The sequence below is a fragment of the Otolemur garnettii genome, unplaced genomic scaffold (assembly GCF_000181295.1).
Source record: "Otolemur garnettii isolate 467f Iridium unplaced genomic scaffold, OtoGar3 scaffold00011, whole genome shotgun sequence".
NCBI classification, from domain to species: Eukaryota; Metazoa; Chordata; class Mammalia; order Primates; family Galagidae; genus Otolemur; species Otolemur garnettii.
The window spans coordinates 20,116,996-20,134,409 of record NW_003852406.1 but is presented as its reverse complement, the minus strand read 5'-3'; the positions used below and the strand labels follow the sequence as shown (position 1 = coordinate 20,134,409).

The window sequence follows — 17,414 nt, the reverse complement described above, 5'->3', positions numbered from 1 at the left end:
TTTAGCCAAGATGAGCTAACATTTCATAATTCTAATCCTCATATTTTCAATTAACAGATGGATGCATCACATTCATCCATAAAGAAAAAGGAAAATAAGTAATTTCTTTAATATCCACCTGGGAAAGACAACTGTAATCTGGATTTAAACATTCAAATATAATGCAGTTTAATTATTAGAGCAATTTAAAGCTAATAAGAACATGCTGAGTAGCTGAGAAGTGGTTTCACTTAATAGTTTTTTGGTTTTGTTTTTTAAATCACAGTGTTTCACATTCTTTCAAAGACTGAAACTGTAGCACTCAATATGACATTATTAACTATAAAAGTGGTTCACCAATTTCTTTCTAGTAGATAAAGCAAGGATGGAGATTGAATTTTATAAAACTATAGTCTGAGCAACATAGTGAGACTCCACATCTATAAAAAATAGAAAAATTAGCCAGACACAGTAGCATCTGCCTGTAGCCCCAACTGCACAGAAGGCTAAGGCAGGAGGATCACGCAAGCCTAAGACTTTGAGGATGCAGTGAACTGTGATGATACCACTGTAGTCTCACCCACCGAAGAGAGTAAACCCTGTCTTAAAACACAAACACACCCTACACCCATACCAGATACGATGACTTTAGAAATTGTTCTACTTTTTTTCACATTACCTCAAAAAAAAAAAAAACCAAAGAAAAGTATATATTTATAAATAATAAATGCAAGAGAAAAGTAACTATTCTGAAACCTGAACAAAACCAAAATGCTTTGTATTTTTCTGAGAATAAGATCTAGAGTTCTGGCTCGGTGACCATAGCTCAGCAGTTAGGGTACTGGCCATATACACCGAGCCTGGCGGGTTCCGGCCTGGGCTTGCCAAACAACAGTGACAACTACAACAAAAAAATAGCCAGGCATTGTGGCAGGAACCTATAGTCCCAATTACTTGGGAAGCTTAGGCAAGAGAATCACTTAAGCCCGAGAGTTTGAGGTCGCTGTGAGTTGTGACACCACAGCACTCTACTTAGGGTGACAGCTTAAAACTCTGTCTCCAAAAAAAAAAGATATAGAAAAGAATGGGCTTCTCTCCTGGAACACTAGACCGACTTCCAGAAAGAAAGAAAAAATGGAAGTCCTGCCTAATGTTACTTCTTTTGCAACTAAACTTAGAAACGCTCTCATACAGTACCACAGTACTGAAGATAATATGTGGCGAGTTGCCAAGAAAACAAAAGATGTAACAGATTGGAGAAAACCCTCAGAATTATTTAATGGCTATCTCTACAAAGCTCAAGGTGTCATAGATGACATTTTCAGTAGTACCATAGACCATATACGCCCAGGGCCTTGTTATTTGGATTGGGACAGCTTAATCACATCATTGGATATTTTGGAGCACTTTGAAGAGATTGCTATGTGATGCATTATACTACTGCTGGTCAGCTTTGGAATATAATTTCCCCAAGAGAGATTGTGATTTCTCCTATCCCATGAGCTATCAAGAAGGGCTTTTATCCTGTGGGATAAGTCTTCACTGGAGTGAAGAGACCAGAATTTGTTAGAGGAGATAACCTTCCCTGTAGTTGGTTTTGTGTTCCACTCATAGATGATCCAAGCCAGAGTCTTTTGATCGACTATATTCAGACAGACCTGCATGGGATGATTCCTCTGTCTGTGTGGATACAGCCATGGCAAGCACTTTAACCAACTTCTATGGTGACTTATGAAAAGCTTTACAGAAGACATAATATGTTCAAACTTTTAGTACTATGATCCTCTGGATCAACTCTCTCTCTCCTATGCATAGCCTGTAAAAAGTCATCAATTCTACTTTCCTGCATAGCCTGTAGAAAAATTTGATATGTTTTTGGTTTAGTAGCACAGGGCATTTCAGTTCTCTTGGACAGTAATTTAAACATTGTTTGGTATGGCAGCAAGGATTATGACAGAAATCCACAAAGAAGGAGTCATAGTTCTTTGACCCAAACCCTTAAGAAATTAAATACTGTCTCAGAATGAATATTTTGGCTGCATGGAGATCAGCAAAATCACAAGCTTCATGCTGTTAGATTAAAATCACTATTAGAGCCTTATGAACATTTTATAAAATTTTAATTTTTTGAAGTTAAATATTAGCGTTTTACTTTCATTATCCTCTGTGAGTTTGGCAATATCTTAAACAAAATAAAAGTTCTTCTATCTCTGTAGTGTATAGAGAGAAACTTCACCGTCAATTGACTTGCACTCCTGTAAGTTTTGAAAAGACTAGAAATGCGAAAAGGATAGATTATCTACAGTTTTATTAAGTTAACTGAAAAAGTCAATCACACTAACTATGGGTACAATTCAAATAACAATTTAATTTTGATATCTATGTAGTGTATATAGTGTACTTTTTGTATCTTTGAAAACATATTTGTAGATTTATTTTGAGAGTCTCAAAAACACTTATGCATGAATATGATAGTAAAAAATTCTGCCAAATATGCACTGGGAATATCCATTTATTATTGAGCAATACTTTGGGTTCTATGATCTGGCTGGTGGTATCCTGTAATCACCAACAGAGAGTCTTCTCTATAAAAAGTCACACTGAATGTTCAGTACATATCAATTTTATAAGTCTCACTCAACTCACAAAGCATCATGAACTTCATCATAAATATTTGCGTTTGTGATGTGACTTCAGTCTGGAACTAGAACAAATGCATTCTTACATTTATCCAAAAGCCTATTAGATTTCATTTTATAATGTCTATAGTAGGTCCCTTGATTCTGTGGCTGCCCTAAGTGAACATTTGTAAGTGATTTTAACATTCCAAATGATTCTTTGGCTTTTGAACTATCATCTAGTTTACTTCTGAAATGAGAACTTTAGGCAACTCAATGTGTCTGGGCACGTCTTTGTATGTATATAAACACACGTACACATCTTGAAAAAAAAAAAGATTTAGAGTTCTACCCTTAAATCTTTTAATCAAGATAATGTATAAACAAAGAATATAGACATTAAGATCTACAGTTCTATTTTTACTAACATTGTTTAATTTCTTGTTACATAAACAAAGGCTATTAGAAGTAAAAGAGACCACCTTAATAGATTTAGAGCCCTCAGTATAAAAATTAACCTTAAGAAGTTAAAACAAGACAAAATTTTGCTCCAAAACGGTACCAGAGAAGCTTCCTGTTGGTTTTCTCCCTTCCTTCTTCCCTCTCTTTTTTTTTTTTTTGCTTGAAATAGGGTCTTGCTCTGTGCTCCAGCTAGAATACAGTATCAAAGTCATAGCTCAAAATAGCTCAAATTTGTGGCAATCCTCCTGCCTCAGTCTCCTAAGTAGGTGAGACTACAGGTGCACACCACAACACCAAGTTAGTTTTTCTGTTTTTTGTAGAGACGAGGTCTCATTTTTGCTCAGGGTGGTTTCAAGCTCCTAAGCTCAAATAAATCCAGCCACCTCAGCCTCCCAGAGTGCTAGGATTGTAGCTATGAGCCACTGTACCTGGTCTTCCTTCTTACTCTTGAAGTGACTATGGAAACCAATAGATGAAAGGAAAACATTTTTTTTTTTTAAAAAAAAACAAAAGTATTTTTATGGATACAAATACCTTCCCTTACTCAGAGGGTAAGAAGAAGAGGTCAACAGGCAAAGCCAAGTCCATGTTAGTCTATAAAACAACTCTATGCTTCTATTTTTTATTCTTGGTAAGTTTATTTCAGTGAAACCAAATAAGTTATCTTACAATAGGTATGAATTCAACAACGAAACAAAATACAGAAGTAAAGTTCTCAGAGAATTGCCTGCTAAATCCTTATGTTCAGAGATCTATAAATAAAATGTGGCTAGATCTGTAATTTAATTTTGATCTGATGACAAAACATGTTTTTATTCCTGGAAAAAACAACCAATGTTATTGACTGATATTTTGGTATACTTGAGGGTTAATTAAATAAACAATGTAGAAAAGTAGCCAACATGATATAAGATGCAATTTTCCTGTAGGATTAAACTCAGCGATTTCATATTTGAACCAATCAGTGAATTCAACAAAGTAAGATAAGTTGATAGCGCCTATATAAACCTCAACGTTTTAGAAAAGGATTTAAAAATTGAATCATGACTAGACTGACTTTGTAATTTATATCTGCTAGGCTAAAGCTGTGGAATTAATTCAAGAACTATACATTACCAAGTACATAAAGATAAAGATGTTGGTTTTAAATGTTATTTTTGCATAAGTTTACTTACCGCCATATAAGCATTTGTTCCAACATACGTCTTGGCTATAGAATTCACCAGCTATGAGACAAAACAGTCTGTTACAACAATATAAAGATAATGTGGAAATAAAATGGGCAATTATTCCTCATTTAACCTACAATCATCATTCCTATAAATCAACTAAAAATTATGTAAAAGGGAGCAAATTTATCTACAAAGGCATTAAAAATGATTAAATCTCTCTTTTCTTTTGAATGTGATTTCCAATTTAAACAAGCACAACATTACAGTTTATAGCAGATAACCTTAAACAATTCACTTAAGCGGGATGCTTATCGCTTTAGTACCCCAAACCCGCCTGATATAAAAAGTCAATTTGAAGTAGAATTTGAACACATTCATTTTTTAGTCAGATGGCTCAAGATGTGAATGAAGCCTCATGCATTACTAGAATGAAATGAACACTAAATACGCTGGAGGGATAACAGACTTTGACAACTCATAATACAATGATGACCTTCGCTTTGGTCTTCATGTTTGGCTGGGAGTAAAGGTGGCTGCAATTCAAATCAACATCACAGCATGCTCATGGGTCACTATCACTGGCATTCTCAGGGGAGGCCCAAAATGGAAATTAATTAAAATTTGTGCTGCACATTGTAATGGCCCTCCACCATTGTTGCTCCCAATATTAATTTTTATTGTGGGCCAGTTGGGCTCCCCAGGCACAGCTCCCACTCTGCCCTCCCTTTTGTCTGGCCAAAAAGCTTTCATATCAAAGCTGCATATCAATGAAGTTTGCTATTGGTAAGTAGTAATTACAATATCAGCAGTTTTTACTGTCATTAAACAATGAACAATCATATTCTGATGAAGGAAACCCACTCAGAGATTAAAAATGAATAACACAATCCCAGCCGAGGCAAAGATACAGAGTTTCTGTTTGTCTGGCAGCTAGGTGATTTTTCAATCCAGAAAGTAGATTGAAAACAAAAAGTGGTTGTTGCAGAGAGAAGAACAGATTGGGAGGAAAAAGAGACCTACCTGAGTGCTAACTCCAAAATCACACAGCTTGACTTGTCCTCTTGTGTTGACTAGCATATTGGAGGGTTTCACATCTAAAAAGGGACCAGAAAAGACCGTGTAACTAATTCCACAGACAGTACTTGTTTTTAAAAAGCATATACACACCATATCATGTTGCAGAAATGACATCATCTGTTCAGCCCAAAATTCTAATCACAAATTTACTGCGAAGCATTTTATCTGGAGGCAAAATGCAAGGTCTTAACTCTTCTACTTCCAACCTCAAGTCTCTAAAGAAGTAAGGGTTTTAGTATAGTATTTTATAGGAAAGTCAAATCAAATCTTGGCTTATAACAACAGTAAATGCATGCATCATCTGATTCCTAGACTTTTAAGAAAAGTAGGTCGATAAGAAAATATAATCTTTGGGCAACGCCTGTGGCTCAAAGGAGTAGGGCGCCAGCCCCATATGCTGGAGGTGGCAGGTTCAAACACAGCCCCGGCCAAAAACTGCAAAAAAAAAAAAATAATAATAATAATATATTTATAAATCTTCATGCAAGAATTTGCAAAAAAAGGATTAACTTTGCTCTGCATGTATCACCATCAAGCTGGCTCCCCACCTAAGAAGCAGTAAGGCCAAAGAGAAGGCCACAAGGAAAAAAAATCATTCCTATGTGGCTGGTAACAGGTCCTATCTGAATGAAACAACTAGAAAATAAATGCAGTATTGTTATTTTCCATATTTTATGTGACAAATGCTACTTCAAGTAATACTCAGACATTGATCTAAAAGATGTCTGCTTGTTCATGTATGCACTTATCAAGTCTTTGTTTCATTTATTCTTCTCCTTACATCACTTTTAACTGCTGTTACAGTTAACAAAGGAATTCACACAGCTTTCACCAAAGCAGTCAGTTGCTAAATAATGACACAAAGGGTTTCTGTGAAGCATAGTCAGTGACAACAATGAGTCTTTTCAGGAACTCAGGGAGCCACAAAAACCACTGGAGCAGGACGGAGAGCACACACTTTTGATGGGCAGCACCTGCTTCAGTGCTTCATCTTTCAGGTCAAAAGTGGTCTACAACAGACAACTGGGTATGTTTAATCTAGCTTATAAGCTTAGCTGCCCTGAAACTGAATAGGAGACTCAATTTTTTGACATAACAGTTAAAAAATATGCAAACGAATGAATCCCCCCAACTCTATCCTGCAAAAGAATAGCCCAATAAAATATTTTGCCAAGAGTAGATACTTAATTCAAATTTCAAGTTCAATACACTAATCAAAACTTACTGAACCCTGTAACAGGTGTCTTCTCATATTATTAGCTCATTTAGTATTGCCTGAGTAACTGGCTGAACTTGAACGTGAACTCCATGAAGGCAGGGGGTCTGTCTCTTTTATTGATTATTGTATTTCCAGTCTATGGAAGAATGCCAGGCACACAGTAGGAGCTTAATAAATATTTGTTGAATCAAATACTAAGTAAACAGATGAGTGGAAACCATAAGCACAAAATACTGTTTTATGTTGATGACTCTGTTTCAGTGATGGGGGTGAAGTGTAGAGCAGATACAGTGTCCTTCAGATAACAGACACTATAACCTCTGTTGGGGGTCAGGGGTTCCCCCCTTGGAATATAAATTAGTATTCCCAGGTAGGTACAAGCTCTTTTACCAGCTGCTCTCAATTTCCAGTTTGCCTTAATTTCAGTACACTTCTTATACCACCATCACATTAAATCTTAGATAAACCACTTTTACCACATAATTTCTCTCCTTGAGGAGGAAGTTAAATATTCCCTACATCCCCCTGCCCCCCATCAGAATGTGAACTCCTTAAGAACAGGGCTCTGCATTCAAGTGTACTCCAGAAGATAGCACAGCACAGCATAGACAGCCATGGTAGACCTAAATCAATCTTTGCTGAACTGAAATAAATGTTAGATTCTACATAGCCTAGTCTTATTTTCCAAATCTAATTCTTATGATAGGCCCTTAACTTTGAGTCTTTTGAACAACCTGTTCTTTTATATATTGATTCCCTAACCCATTCCAAAGCCAACACATCAGATGAAGACAATTAATGAACAACAACAAATTTTTCTTTTGTTTTTTTAAAGAGCCAAGTCTCACTTTGTTGCCCAGGCTAGAGTGCTGTGGCATCAGCCCGGCTCACAGTAACCTCAAACTCCTGGGCATAAGTGATCTTCCTACCTCAGCCTCTTGAGGAGCTGGGTCTATAGGCACCTCCATGATGCCCAGCTAAGTTTTCTATTTTTAGTAAACATGGGGTCTTGTTCTTGCTCAGGCTGGTGTTGGACTCCCGAGCTCAAGGGATTCTCCCAACTTGGCCTTCCAGAGTGCTAGGATTACAGGCATGAACCACTGCGTCTGGCCCAATGAAGAAATACTATGAGCTCCTGGAAGAAGGGGGTACGTGGAAATCAAGAGGTACACTAGAAGCAGTAAATCTTCAGTTCCAATCAGATACTTAGGCCATTTGGCTTAAGTGGAGCAACTGATGAAGAATGAATGAAACAACCGCTAGACTTTATTCTAAAAGGCAGAGTGTAAATAAGAACCTGACCGCACTTTCCACTCCCCAACATCTTTCCCAACATACACATAAGCCTGCTGTATGATTTTTACACATTCATCTCTCAGCTTAGTTTTCAGAAGTGCTTCATGAATGAAAACTGGAGATTCAATCATCCTCAAATCAACCTTTGGATTCCAATTAGATTGTTTTAATCACTGTCTCCAAAGAAAATCCCATCATTAAGCCTTTGTTCATTCGTGTTATTAACTCCTTCTCATCTCGAGTTTAGAAATGCTTCTTTCATATTTTCTGACTCCCTGAATCCTGCACATTCCTCTTCTCAAGTACCCGTCTACTCAGGCTCTCACTACTCAGGCCATCAAAGTCACTACCGTGTTTCCCGGAAAATAAGACACTGTCTTATATTTATTTTTTCTCAAGAAAATACACTAGGGCTTATTTTCAGGGGATATCTTCCTCTCCATGCTGAAATGCATGGCACGGCTATGCAGCGTATCACTAGGTCTTATTATCGGGGTAGGGCTTATATTTAACAAATGCATAGAAATCCTGCTAGGGCTTATTTTGGGGGTAGGTCTTATTTTCGGGGAAACACGGTACTTCCTTTGCTGCTGTAGCATCTACTGTCTATACCACTTGTTTGGGATGCTACATTAAAAGTGCAATAAATAACACTTTATTTATTTTAGAGACAGGGTCTCAGTGTCCTTCCCAGGCTGGATTCAAATTCCTGGGTTCAAGCAGTCTTCCCACCTCAGCCCCCTGAGTAGATGGTACTATAGGGGTATACCACCAGGCCAGACTTTTATGAATTTATACAAGTAGTGTCTTAGCATATTTGCTGTTACAGGTATCATCACTCCAAGAAATGAGTTCACAGGGTAGGAATATACCATACACATCTTTGTAGGTATCCCTTCTAAGCATAGAATCTTGCTCACTAAATGATGGCTTTTTAAACACTATGTTTGATTTGCTAATATAAACGCACCCTACCCCAGCAATATCTTAATATCGTAAGACATAATTTGAACATAACAGACCCTTTTAAACAAAGTTAATGTATTCAAGCTAGGAAACAGAAGGACTGGGTTTTAGTCTCTTTCTGATCCTGCCACAAACTTGGTATGTTACTTGGATTTGGCATGTGAGATCTTAGTTTCCACCTGTTTAGGGAGATAATAATAGTTACTGTATCAATCTATTTTTTTTTTTTTGAGACAGAGCCTCAAGCTGTCCCCCTGGGTAGAGTGCCGTGGCATTACAGCTCACAGCAACCTCCAAGTCCTGGGCTCAAGCGAGTCTCCTGCCTCCACCTCCCAAGTAGCTGGGACCACAGGCGCCTGCCACAACGCCCGGCTATTTTTTTTGGTTGTAGCCGTCGTTGTTGTTTGGCGGGCGCGGGCTGGGGATTCGAACTCGCCACCTTAGGTGTACGTGGCTGGCGCCTTAGCCGGTTGAGCTATAGGTGCTGAGCCTACTGTATCAATCTTAAAGAACTGTGAGCATCAGGTGAGACAATGAATGTAAAATTGTTTTTTAAACCATCAAACATTATCAATGTAAGTCTTATTATTTTCAACTGTAATCAAACAAAATTTCTATTGCTATTATAGCAATTTAAGCTGTATCTGAATAAAAATTTAACTGAAAGAAAATAATTTTCAAAGCCCAGGAACTAGAACTGTGAAACGAGGTTAATATTTATGAGGAAATATTTTTGCCAGACCATATCCACTCATTCCTCCATAAGGCTGAGCTGGTTTCCCTATTTTTTATGTTTCTTCTACTATAGTCTGTGCTCAAGACAGTAGCTAACATGATCCTTTTAAAAACTAAGTCATATAGCCATACCATGATAAAATAGGGAACATCTGCATCACCCCCAAAAGTTTGTTGTGTCCCTTTACAGTCAATTCAACCCTTTCCTCTAGCCTATGGTAACCACTGAGTGTTTTCTGTCTAACTAATCATAATTTTGCCTTTTCTCATACACCATAACCCCGACAATATGTTATTATTTGTATATTAAAATGTAATGATTAGTGTTCGGATGGTATATCTCTCTGTATACTTAAAGAGTGTCTTATGGCTCGGCGCCTATGGCTCAAGTGGCTAAGGCATTAGCCACACACACCTAAGGTGGCGGGTTAAAATCCAGCCCGGGCCCCCCAAACAACAATGACAGCTGCAACCAAAAAATAGCCGGGTGTTGTGGCAGGTGCCTGTGGTCCCAGCTACTTGGGAGGCTGAGGCAAGAGACTCGCTTGAGCCCAGGAGTTGGAGGTTGCTGTGAGTGTGATGCCAGGGCACTCTACCCAGGGGAACAGCTTGAGGCTCTGTCTCAAAAAAATAAATAAATAAATAAATAAATAAATAAAAAAAGAGTGTCTTATAAACACGATGCAGTTGGGTCTTGCTCTTTTAAATAGGTGGACACTGTGCTTTTAATTGGAGTATTTAGACCACTTACACTTAACAGAATCATTGATACGGTGGGGGTTCAAATCTACCATCTTACTATTAGTCTCATATGTTCTTTGTTTCTTTGTTCAAGTTTTATTTTCGTTTATTTACTTTGAGTCTCACTCTATAACCCTGGCTTGAGTGTAATGGTGTCATCATAGTTTACTGCAACCTCAAATTCCCAAGCTCAAGTGATTCTTTTGCCTCAGCCTCCTGAGTAGCTGAGAGTACAGGTGTTTGCCACCACACTTGGCTAACTTTTTCTATTTTTGGTAGAAACAGAGTCTTGCTCTTGCTTTGGCTGGTCTAGACCTGATCATAAGTGATCCTCCTATCTTGGCCTCCCAGAGTACTAGGATTACAAGCATGAGCTATCATGCTCAGACCTCTTTTCCCCTTCTTTTGAGCGAGTTGGGCTATTTTTTTTTTTTAGCATTCCACTAAACTATACTATTGGCTTCTGAACCAGAGGTTGGCAAACTTTTCCTGTAAAGGTCAAGAAGGTAAAAATTTCAGGCTTTGAGAGCCACAAATTACAGTAATTTTTACTTAATTACTCAAATCTTGCCACTGTAGTAGAAAAGCAATCATAGGTCACATGTAAATCAATGGACATGGTTGTGTTCCAATGCCATTTTGTTTATGAAAACAAGCAGAGATCCAAATTTGAGCCATGAGCTTAAGTTTGCCAGCTTATCTGAATGTTTATGTTTTTTAAATGACTATTCTAGAATTTATAATGTGCTGTTTTAACTTTTTACAGTCTACCTTCAAGTAATACTATGGTATTCCATTTATAATGTATGATTGCAATAGTATTATTTCCATTTTCTTCCTTTTTCCTTTTGTATTGCTGTTATACTTCTTTCTTCAATGTATATTCTAAGCCCCACAACACACTGTCTTTACTTTTGCTTTAAAGAGAAAAAAATCTTTTCTATTTACCCACATGTTTACCTTTTCTGGCACTATTTATTCCTTTGTGCAACTCTAATCATGCACCTGCTAGTTTCCTTTTTCCTATATAACTTCCTCTAACCTTTTTTGTAATGCTGGTTTACTGGCAACTAATTCTCTCATATTTGTTTGAAAAGTCTATATTTGGCTATTACCCTCGGAAAATATATTCACTGAGCATAGAATTTTAGATTAAGAGTTTATCTTTCAACATGTTTGAGATGTCTTTCCATTATCTTCCAGCTTAGATAGCTTCTGGAAAGAAGTCTGCTGTCATTCTTCTCTGTTTTCTCTACTTAATGTGTTGTTTTCTCTGACATTGTAGGAGTACACACACATACTTATTTAAATATGTCACCATCTTTCAAAATTTTGATTTTGATATGATTTAGTGTGGTTTCATATTCATCCAGGTTAGAGTTCACTGAGCTTCCTAGATCTATAGGTTTATATATTTTGCAAAATTTGGCAAGTTTTAGGCCATTATTTATTCAAGTTATTTCTGTTCATTTTAGTCTCTTCTCTCCTTCTGAGACTCTAGTTAAACTTACATCCTAGACGTCTTGATACTGACTCATAGGTTACCGAAGCTGTGCTCATTTCTAAAAATCTTTCCTCTAGAGCAGGGAAAAAAAGCAATGTTGAAGTAATTTTTGTTAATTTCTCTAACTTCAAAATTATAATCATTTCATCTATAGTGTCTAATCTGCTGTTAATTCCAACAAATAAAATTCTGATTTCAGAAATTTTATTTTTCATCACTGAAAACAGATGTTCCACTTGGGCTTTTTTATATCTTGTATGTCTCTCCTCATCATGCTCATGTTTTTCATGAAATTCTTGAGCGTATTTATACTTTTTATAATAACTGATCTAAACTCCTTGTCTGAAAAGTCCATTATCTCTTGTGTGTGTGTGTTCTGTTTCTATTGACTAATTTTTTTTCCTGGTCACAGTCTTTTATCCATAATCAAAAGAAATTTTTTTTGCTTGTCTACTAATGCTTATTTGGATGCAAGATGCAAGATGCAAGATGCAAGATGCTGTGAATCTTGCTGCTGAGTGTTGGATTTTACTGTAATCCTTTATAAGAGTGTTGAACTCAACACCAGTAAGTAGTTTAAGTAACTTGCAGATATCTGAATCATTTTAAGATTTATGTACTTATTTATTTTTGAGACAGAGTCTCAAGCTATCGCCCTGGGTAGAGTGTTGTGGCATCACAGCTCACAGCAACCTCAAACTCCTGGGCTTAAGCGATTCTCTTGCCTCAGCCTTCCACGTAGCTGGGACTACAGGTGCCCGTCATAATGCGCAGCTTTTGTTGTTGTTGTTAAGAGTTGTCATTGTTGTTTTAGTTGGCCCGGGCCAGGTTCAGACCCACCTGCCTTATTATGTGGCCGACAACTTACCCACTATGAGCTACAGGTGCTGTCCTTTAAGGCTGATTTTTTAATTTTATCTTTTCTCCTCAATAAAAGAGGCTAATTTTAGAGATTTCATTTTAGTATCTCCACAACTAAAACCTGAACCTTCTAAAGTTTCCCTTGAATGCTCTGATTTATTTAATGAGGTCTCTGCATTGGCTTGTTGAAATTTCAAAAATTATCAATATTGTATAAGCTTTGGGAATTGTTTAGCTTACAATTCCCCAGAAATGTCTTTCCTAAACAATAGTTTGTTGTCTAGCTTTGTAAGATTTCAGCCTATGAATTCACATTGATATTTGGCCATATTTGATATTGATAATTTAGCCACGAGGTACTCTGATACAATTTTTAGAGCTCTTTCTGTGCATACTTCTGCCTTTCTGGGACTCTGCTCTATAAACTCTAGCCATTTTGTACTCCTTGAACTCCAAAATCTTTTTAGCTCAATAAGACATCTGGGCTCTGCTTGAGTTTTTAGGCAGAAAGCTTGGGGAACTATAGGGCTCACCTTATTTGTTTCCCTTCTCTCAACGATCACTATCCCACAACTGCTTGTTATCTAATGTTTAAACGTAACTGTTTCATATATTTGCCAATTTCCTAATTATTGTTAGTGAAAGGAAAATCCCCGTAACAGTTATTTCTTTCATGAACAGAAGTTAAGCATCTCTTTATTTTAAAATTTTTGTGGTCTTTTGTTTTCACCTTAAAAGCCACCTCAAATCTTTTAGTGAAGTAGATGGGATAGAAGTTAAAGTATGACTTTATTCATTAGGCTAAATCTGAATTCCTGTGGCAGAATCTGAAGGAAATAGAATTGCTTGGAATGCTGGGGGTAAGGATAGCTTCCTTGACTTAAGTTTTATCTTGCATGAAATATTCCACCTTAAATCTGAGGTATGAACAATCCCAGTATGTGGACACTGAACTTATTACTTTGAGTTTTCATTTAAAACATGCAAATTCTACAACTGTTAAAAATAGCTCCAGGAACACCTCAATGTTTGATTTTTTGGGGGGAGGGAAGTGCAGTTTTCAACTTTACTCCAAGCTACAGACAATAGCAGAACAGATTAGGCAGAAAGATTACTTTAAGGAGGAAGTTATATTCATGCTTATTTTAAATGCAACATCAAATTATGGAAAATAAACAGCAACTGAAGGCATACAGCTTTTTATTCAGCTCAAAAATATCACAGCCCTTCTTCTGTAAGCAAAGCGCAGAAAAGATGAGTCATTAAAGTGACTGATTATAAATGGCAATCATCAGGGCAGATGTAAGTCATTTTAGCTTAATCAGGTCATTAATTATTAGGGTTTATCAATTAGTTTTATTGAAGGCAAGGGAGCTTAAATGAATAGTAGGGCATTGATTTTAACTGAGCCATCTTCTCAAAGAAAATACAAATGAGGTGTGTAGAAGTCTGGAATTATGGGTCCTTTTCATACCACTAATGAGAAATAAGCTTCTACTGCTACATGTAAACCTTTAGTGAAAAACCAAATAAACTTTAATCTTCTTTTGCATTCAGTATGAAGTGTCATGTTTTGGTGTTCCCTAATTTTTGATTTGAGAATCAGATATTCCTTATCTTCTTTCATTTTAGAAAAAAATTCATTCATTTTATGCAGACTGGCTTTTATAGGAATCAAAATAGATTCCTGTTGGTCAGATTCTGACAGACACATAGCAGAACAATGCTATGAAAAGGGCCTTTTAGTCATAATCCAGGATCCTACAGTTAGTTCTTGCATTGTCAAGACACGTAACCCTCTCTGAGTGCACATACACACGTCAGTGTACTCACATACATGCTCAGGGCCAGACAGTCTCATTTAATTCTCATCACAACCCTGAATTCCCACTGACAACCTTGCCAGTATAGGGACATCAAATATCACCCCTAATTTTACAGTACATTGTACCTTGTATTTGATATGTTGATAATCATACCTGGATATTATATCTTGGATATCTGACCTTCCTACATTAATAAGGTTATGAAAATTAAGTAAGACTATGTGCCTAGCATTGCTGGCATAGAGCCAGAGCTCAATGAATTATTGAACAAATCAAATGAGTGGGAAAAACCTTTTGTAAGCCTGAATGCACTACATATACTACAAGTTGCTGTTTGGTAGACTCTGTAATGACAATGACTCCCACCCTAGAAAGTCAGGATGTGGATCATCTAACATACTAGATGAGACCCAAATGCTAAGAGTAGTCAACTTTCATTTACCAGCTCTACCTGAAGGCAGGCTTCTTCCAGAATGGCAAGTGCTATTGAGCTAGGATGACAGAAGAATTAATAATTATTCAATCACAACATGTGTCTCCTGTCACAATATTTTCCCACTCCTTCAACGACATTTCACAGTAAGCTGGGCTTTTTAATGATGATCTGATAAACCTTTGAGTTGCGGTAGTGACAGCCCAAGTAGATAATAGGGGGTTATGATGCAGTTTTGTCCAGTAATTTGAAGTGCTTAGATTATTAGAAAAGTATTAAGGAGTGAGAAAAATACAGGGGTTCACAACAGGGTCTTGTGTCGTGCTGAGGATAATAGCAGGTGGTTTTCTACAGGAATCTGAAACTGAATAAAAATCAGCTTCAAAGTGTCTTTAAAAATTAAACTTACTACATAAATTTTGTGGTGACTATGTGGTCACTTTCCTTTTCTAACAAAGTATGAAACATCAACTAATTACACTGATCATATACTATTACCAATGGTAAAATATTGCTTCTTAAAACTGGATGGTCTCATTAACTGTAATTACAAATATTTCAAGAAAGATACTAATCCACTCTCAGGTACACGTATCTACTCAAGAGAAGTGAAAATAAAAGAACCACATACAGACTTATATATGGCCAGGCACGGTGGCTCATGCCTGTAGTCCTAGCACTCTGGGAGGCCAAGGTGGAGTACTTGAGCTCATGAGTTTGAGACCAGCCTAAGCAAGAGTAAGACCCCATCTTTAAAAAATAGTCTGATGTTGTGGCAGGTGCCTACTGTCCCAGCTACTTGGGAGGCTAAGGCAAGAGCATCACTTGAGCCCAAGAGTTTGAGGTTGCTGTGAGCTGTGATGCCCCAGCACTCTGCCAGGACAAGAAGTAGGACGCTGTCCCCCAACCCAAAACGGCTTACATATGAATAGAAGCATTTCCAGAATAGTCCTCAACTGATATAATTGCAAATGTTCCTCTAGTAGTAAAAGGACAGACAAAATGCAACATATTTATATCATGGAATACTATTCAGGAATAAAAAGGAATGGACCACTGACATATGCTACAACATACATGAACCTTAAAAACATACACTATGTGAAAGAAGCCAGATTCAAAAGACTTCATGTTTATATAAAATGTATAGAAAAGGCAGATGTATAGAATCAAAATAAATCAGTGGTCCCCTGGGGACAGCAGCAGGGATTGATGGCAAATGGGCATGAGGATGATCTTTTTGGCAGAAATGTTCTCTGTAAACTTAATAAAAATCACTGAATTGTACATTTAAAATAGGTGAATTTTGTGGTAAGTCATATATTAATAAAGATATTTTAAAATTTCAGCCTCAAAACACAATTGAATTATCATTAACATTACCAATTAATTACTAACAAGCACATTTATAATCCCTAGTTTTGCAGGTCCTTTGTGGACACTGTGGGCACTCTCCTACTCAAAGCACAAAACAGCAGTTAATCACACAAACTATATATCAATGGTAAATGGTTATTTCCTCTCAAAACATACGTGCGTTAGAAGGTCTGATAAACTGTGATTACAAATCTTCAGAGAAAGACACTAATTTTAAAATATCACTTTAGTGTATTTAAGCTTATTTCTCAAAGTGAGAAAGGCTATATCCGGAAAGTGCAAAAATAACTGGTTATCGAACATGAAAAATTTAGTCAACCAACTACAGTTGCCTCAATAACCTCCAGCAAGTGCTCTGACTGATTTTCAGGCTGGATTGACTGATATTTTCTTTCCCACTGAATTGACCAAATTGACTGTGGAAATTGGTATCATGTTGAGACAACCCATGTTTCCACCCATAACTGTCTCATACAGGAAACTGTATCTTTACACATGCTGCATCAATTAGCCATTAAACAACCCAAGTAAACAGCATAGAGCCAAAGCTTGGTAATAAAGGCCAGCGCCCTCAAGAGCAAGTGCTTTCTGCATCTTAACAAAAGGCTTCTCCGCCCACTGCTCAGCCTCTGCCCCCTCAACACAATGAGGGATCAGAGTGAGGGTTTCCCTCAGTCAGGCTCTGGCTGGGTGCCGAGGGGGGCTGTTAAAATCAGATAAGATAAAACTAGATATTGGAGTTACTCAATGTGTTTATGCAGGGATCCATACGCTAATTTCCTGGTAAAATTAGCTGTAAAGAAAATTCTGACTGTGTACATGCTATATCTTTCTCTTGTCAGGAAAGGAAAATCATACAAACTGAGGATTTCCTTTTTGCTGTGATCTACTCAGGTGTTGCTGGTATCTCGGACTTTTGTTTCCTTGTGGTGTCTGTCTCATTTTATACTTAAAATACTTAATTTGCTCTCTGCTTTCACATGTAAGCTCTTAGCAACAGGTACAGTACAATTCTCTTTTTTTTTTTTTGAAATAGAGTGTCACTATGTCACCCGGTAGAGTGCTGTAGCATCATAGCTCACAGCAACCTCAAACTCTTGGGCTTAAGCGATTCTCTTGCCTCAGCCTCCCAAGCAGCTGGGACTACA

At 37.1% G+C, this 17,414-nt stretch overlaps 1 protein-coding gene and 1 pseudogene across 4 annotated transcripts in view; one reads left to right on the top strand and one right to left on the bottom strand.

The window, feature by feature from the left end:
- Positions 1 to 17,414, bottom strand: part of MAP2K5 (mitogen-activated protein kinase kinase 5) — a 281,458-nt gene that overhangs the window by 120,473 nt on the left and 143,571 nt on the right. For all 4 annotated transcript variants that reach the window (XM_003784455.3, XM_023509981.1, XM_023509980.1 and 1 more), the window contains exons 14-15: positions 5,252 to 5,325; positions 4,235 to 4,285 (exon numbers count right to left, since the gene is read on the bottom strand). In XM_003784455.3, the coding sequence (XP_003784503.1) occupies positions 4,235 to 4,285; positions 5,252 to 5,325 (125 nt within the window). The remainder of the gene's footprint in view (positions 1 to 4,234; positions 4,286 to 5,251; positions 5,326 to 17,414) is intronic.
- LOC105886491 lies at positions 1,114 to 1,907 on the top strand (annotated as a pseudogene).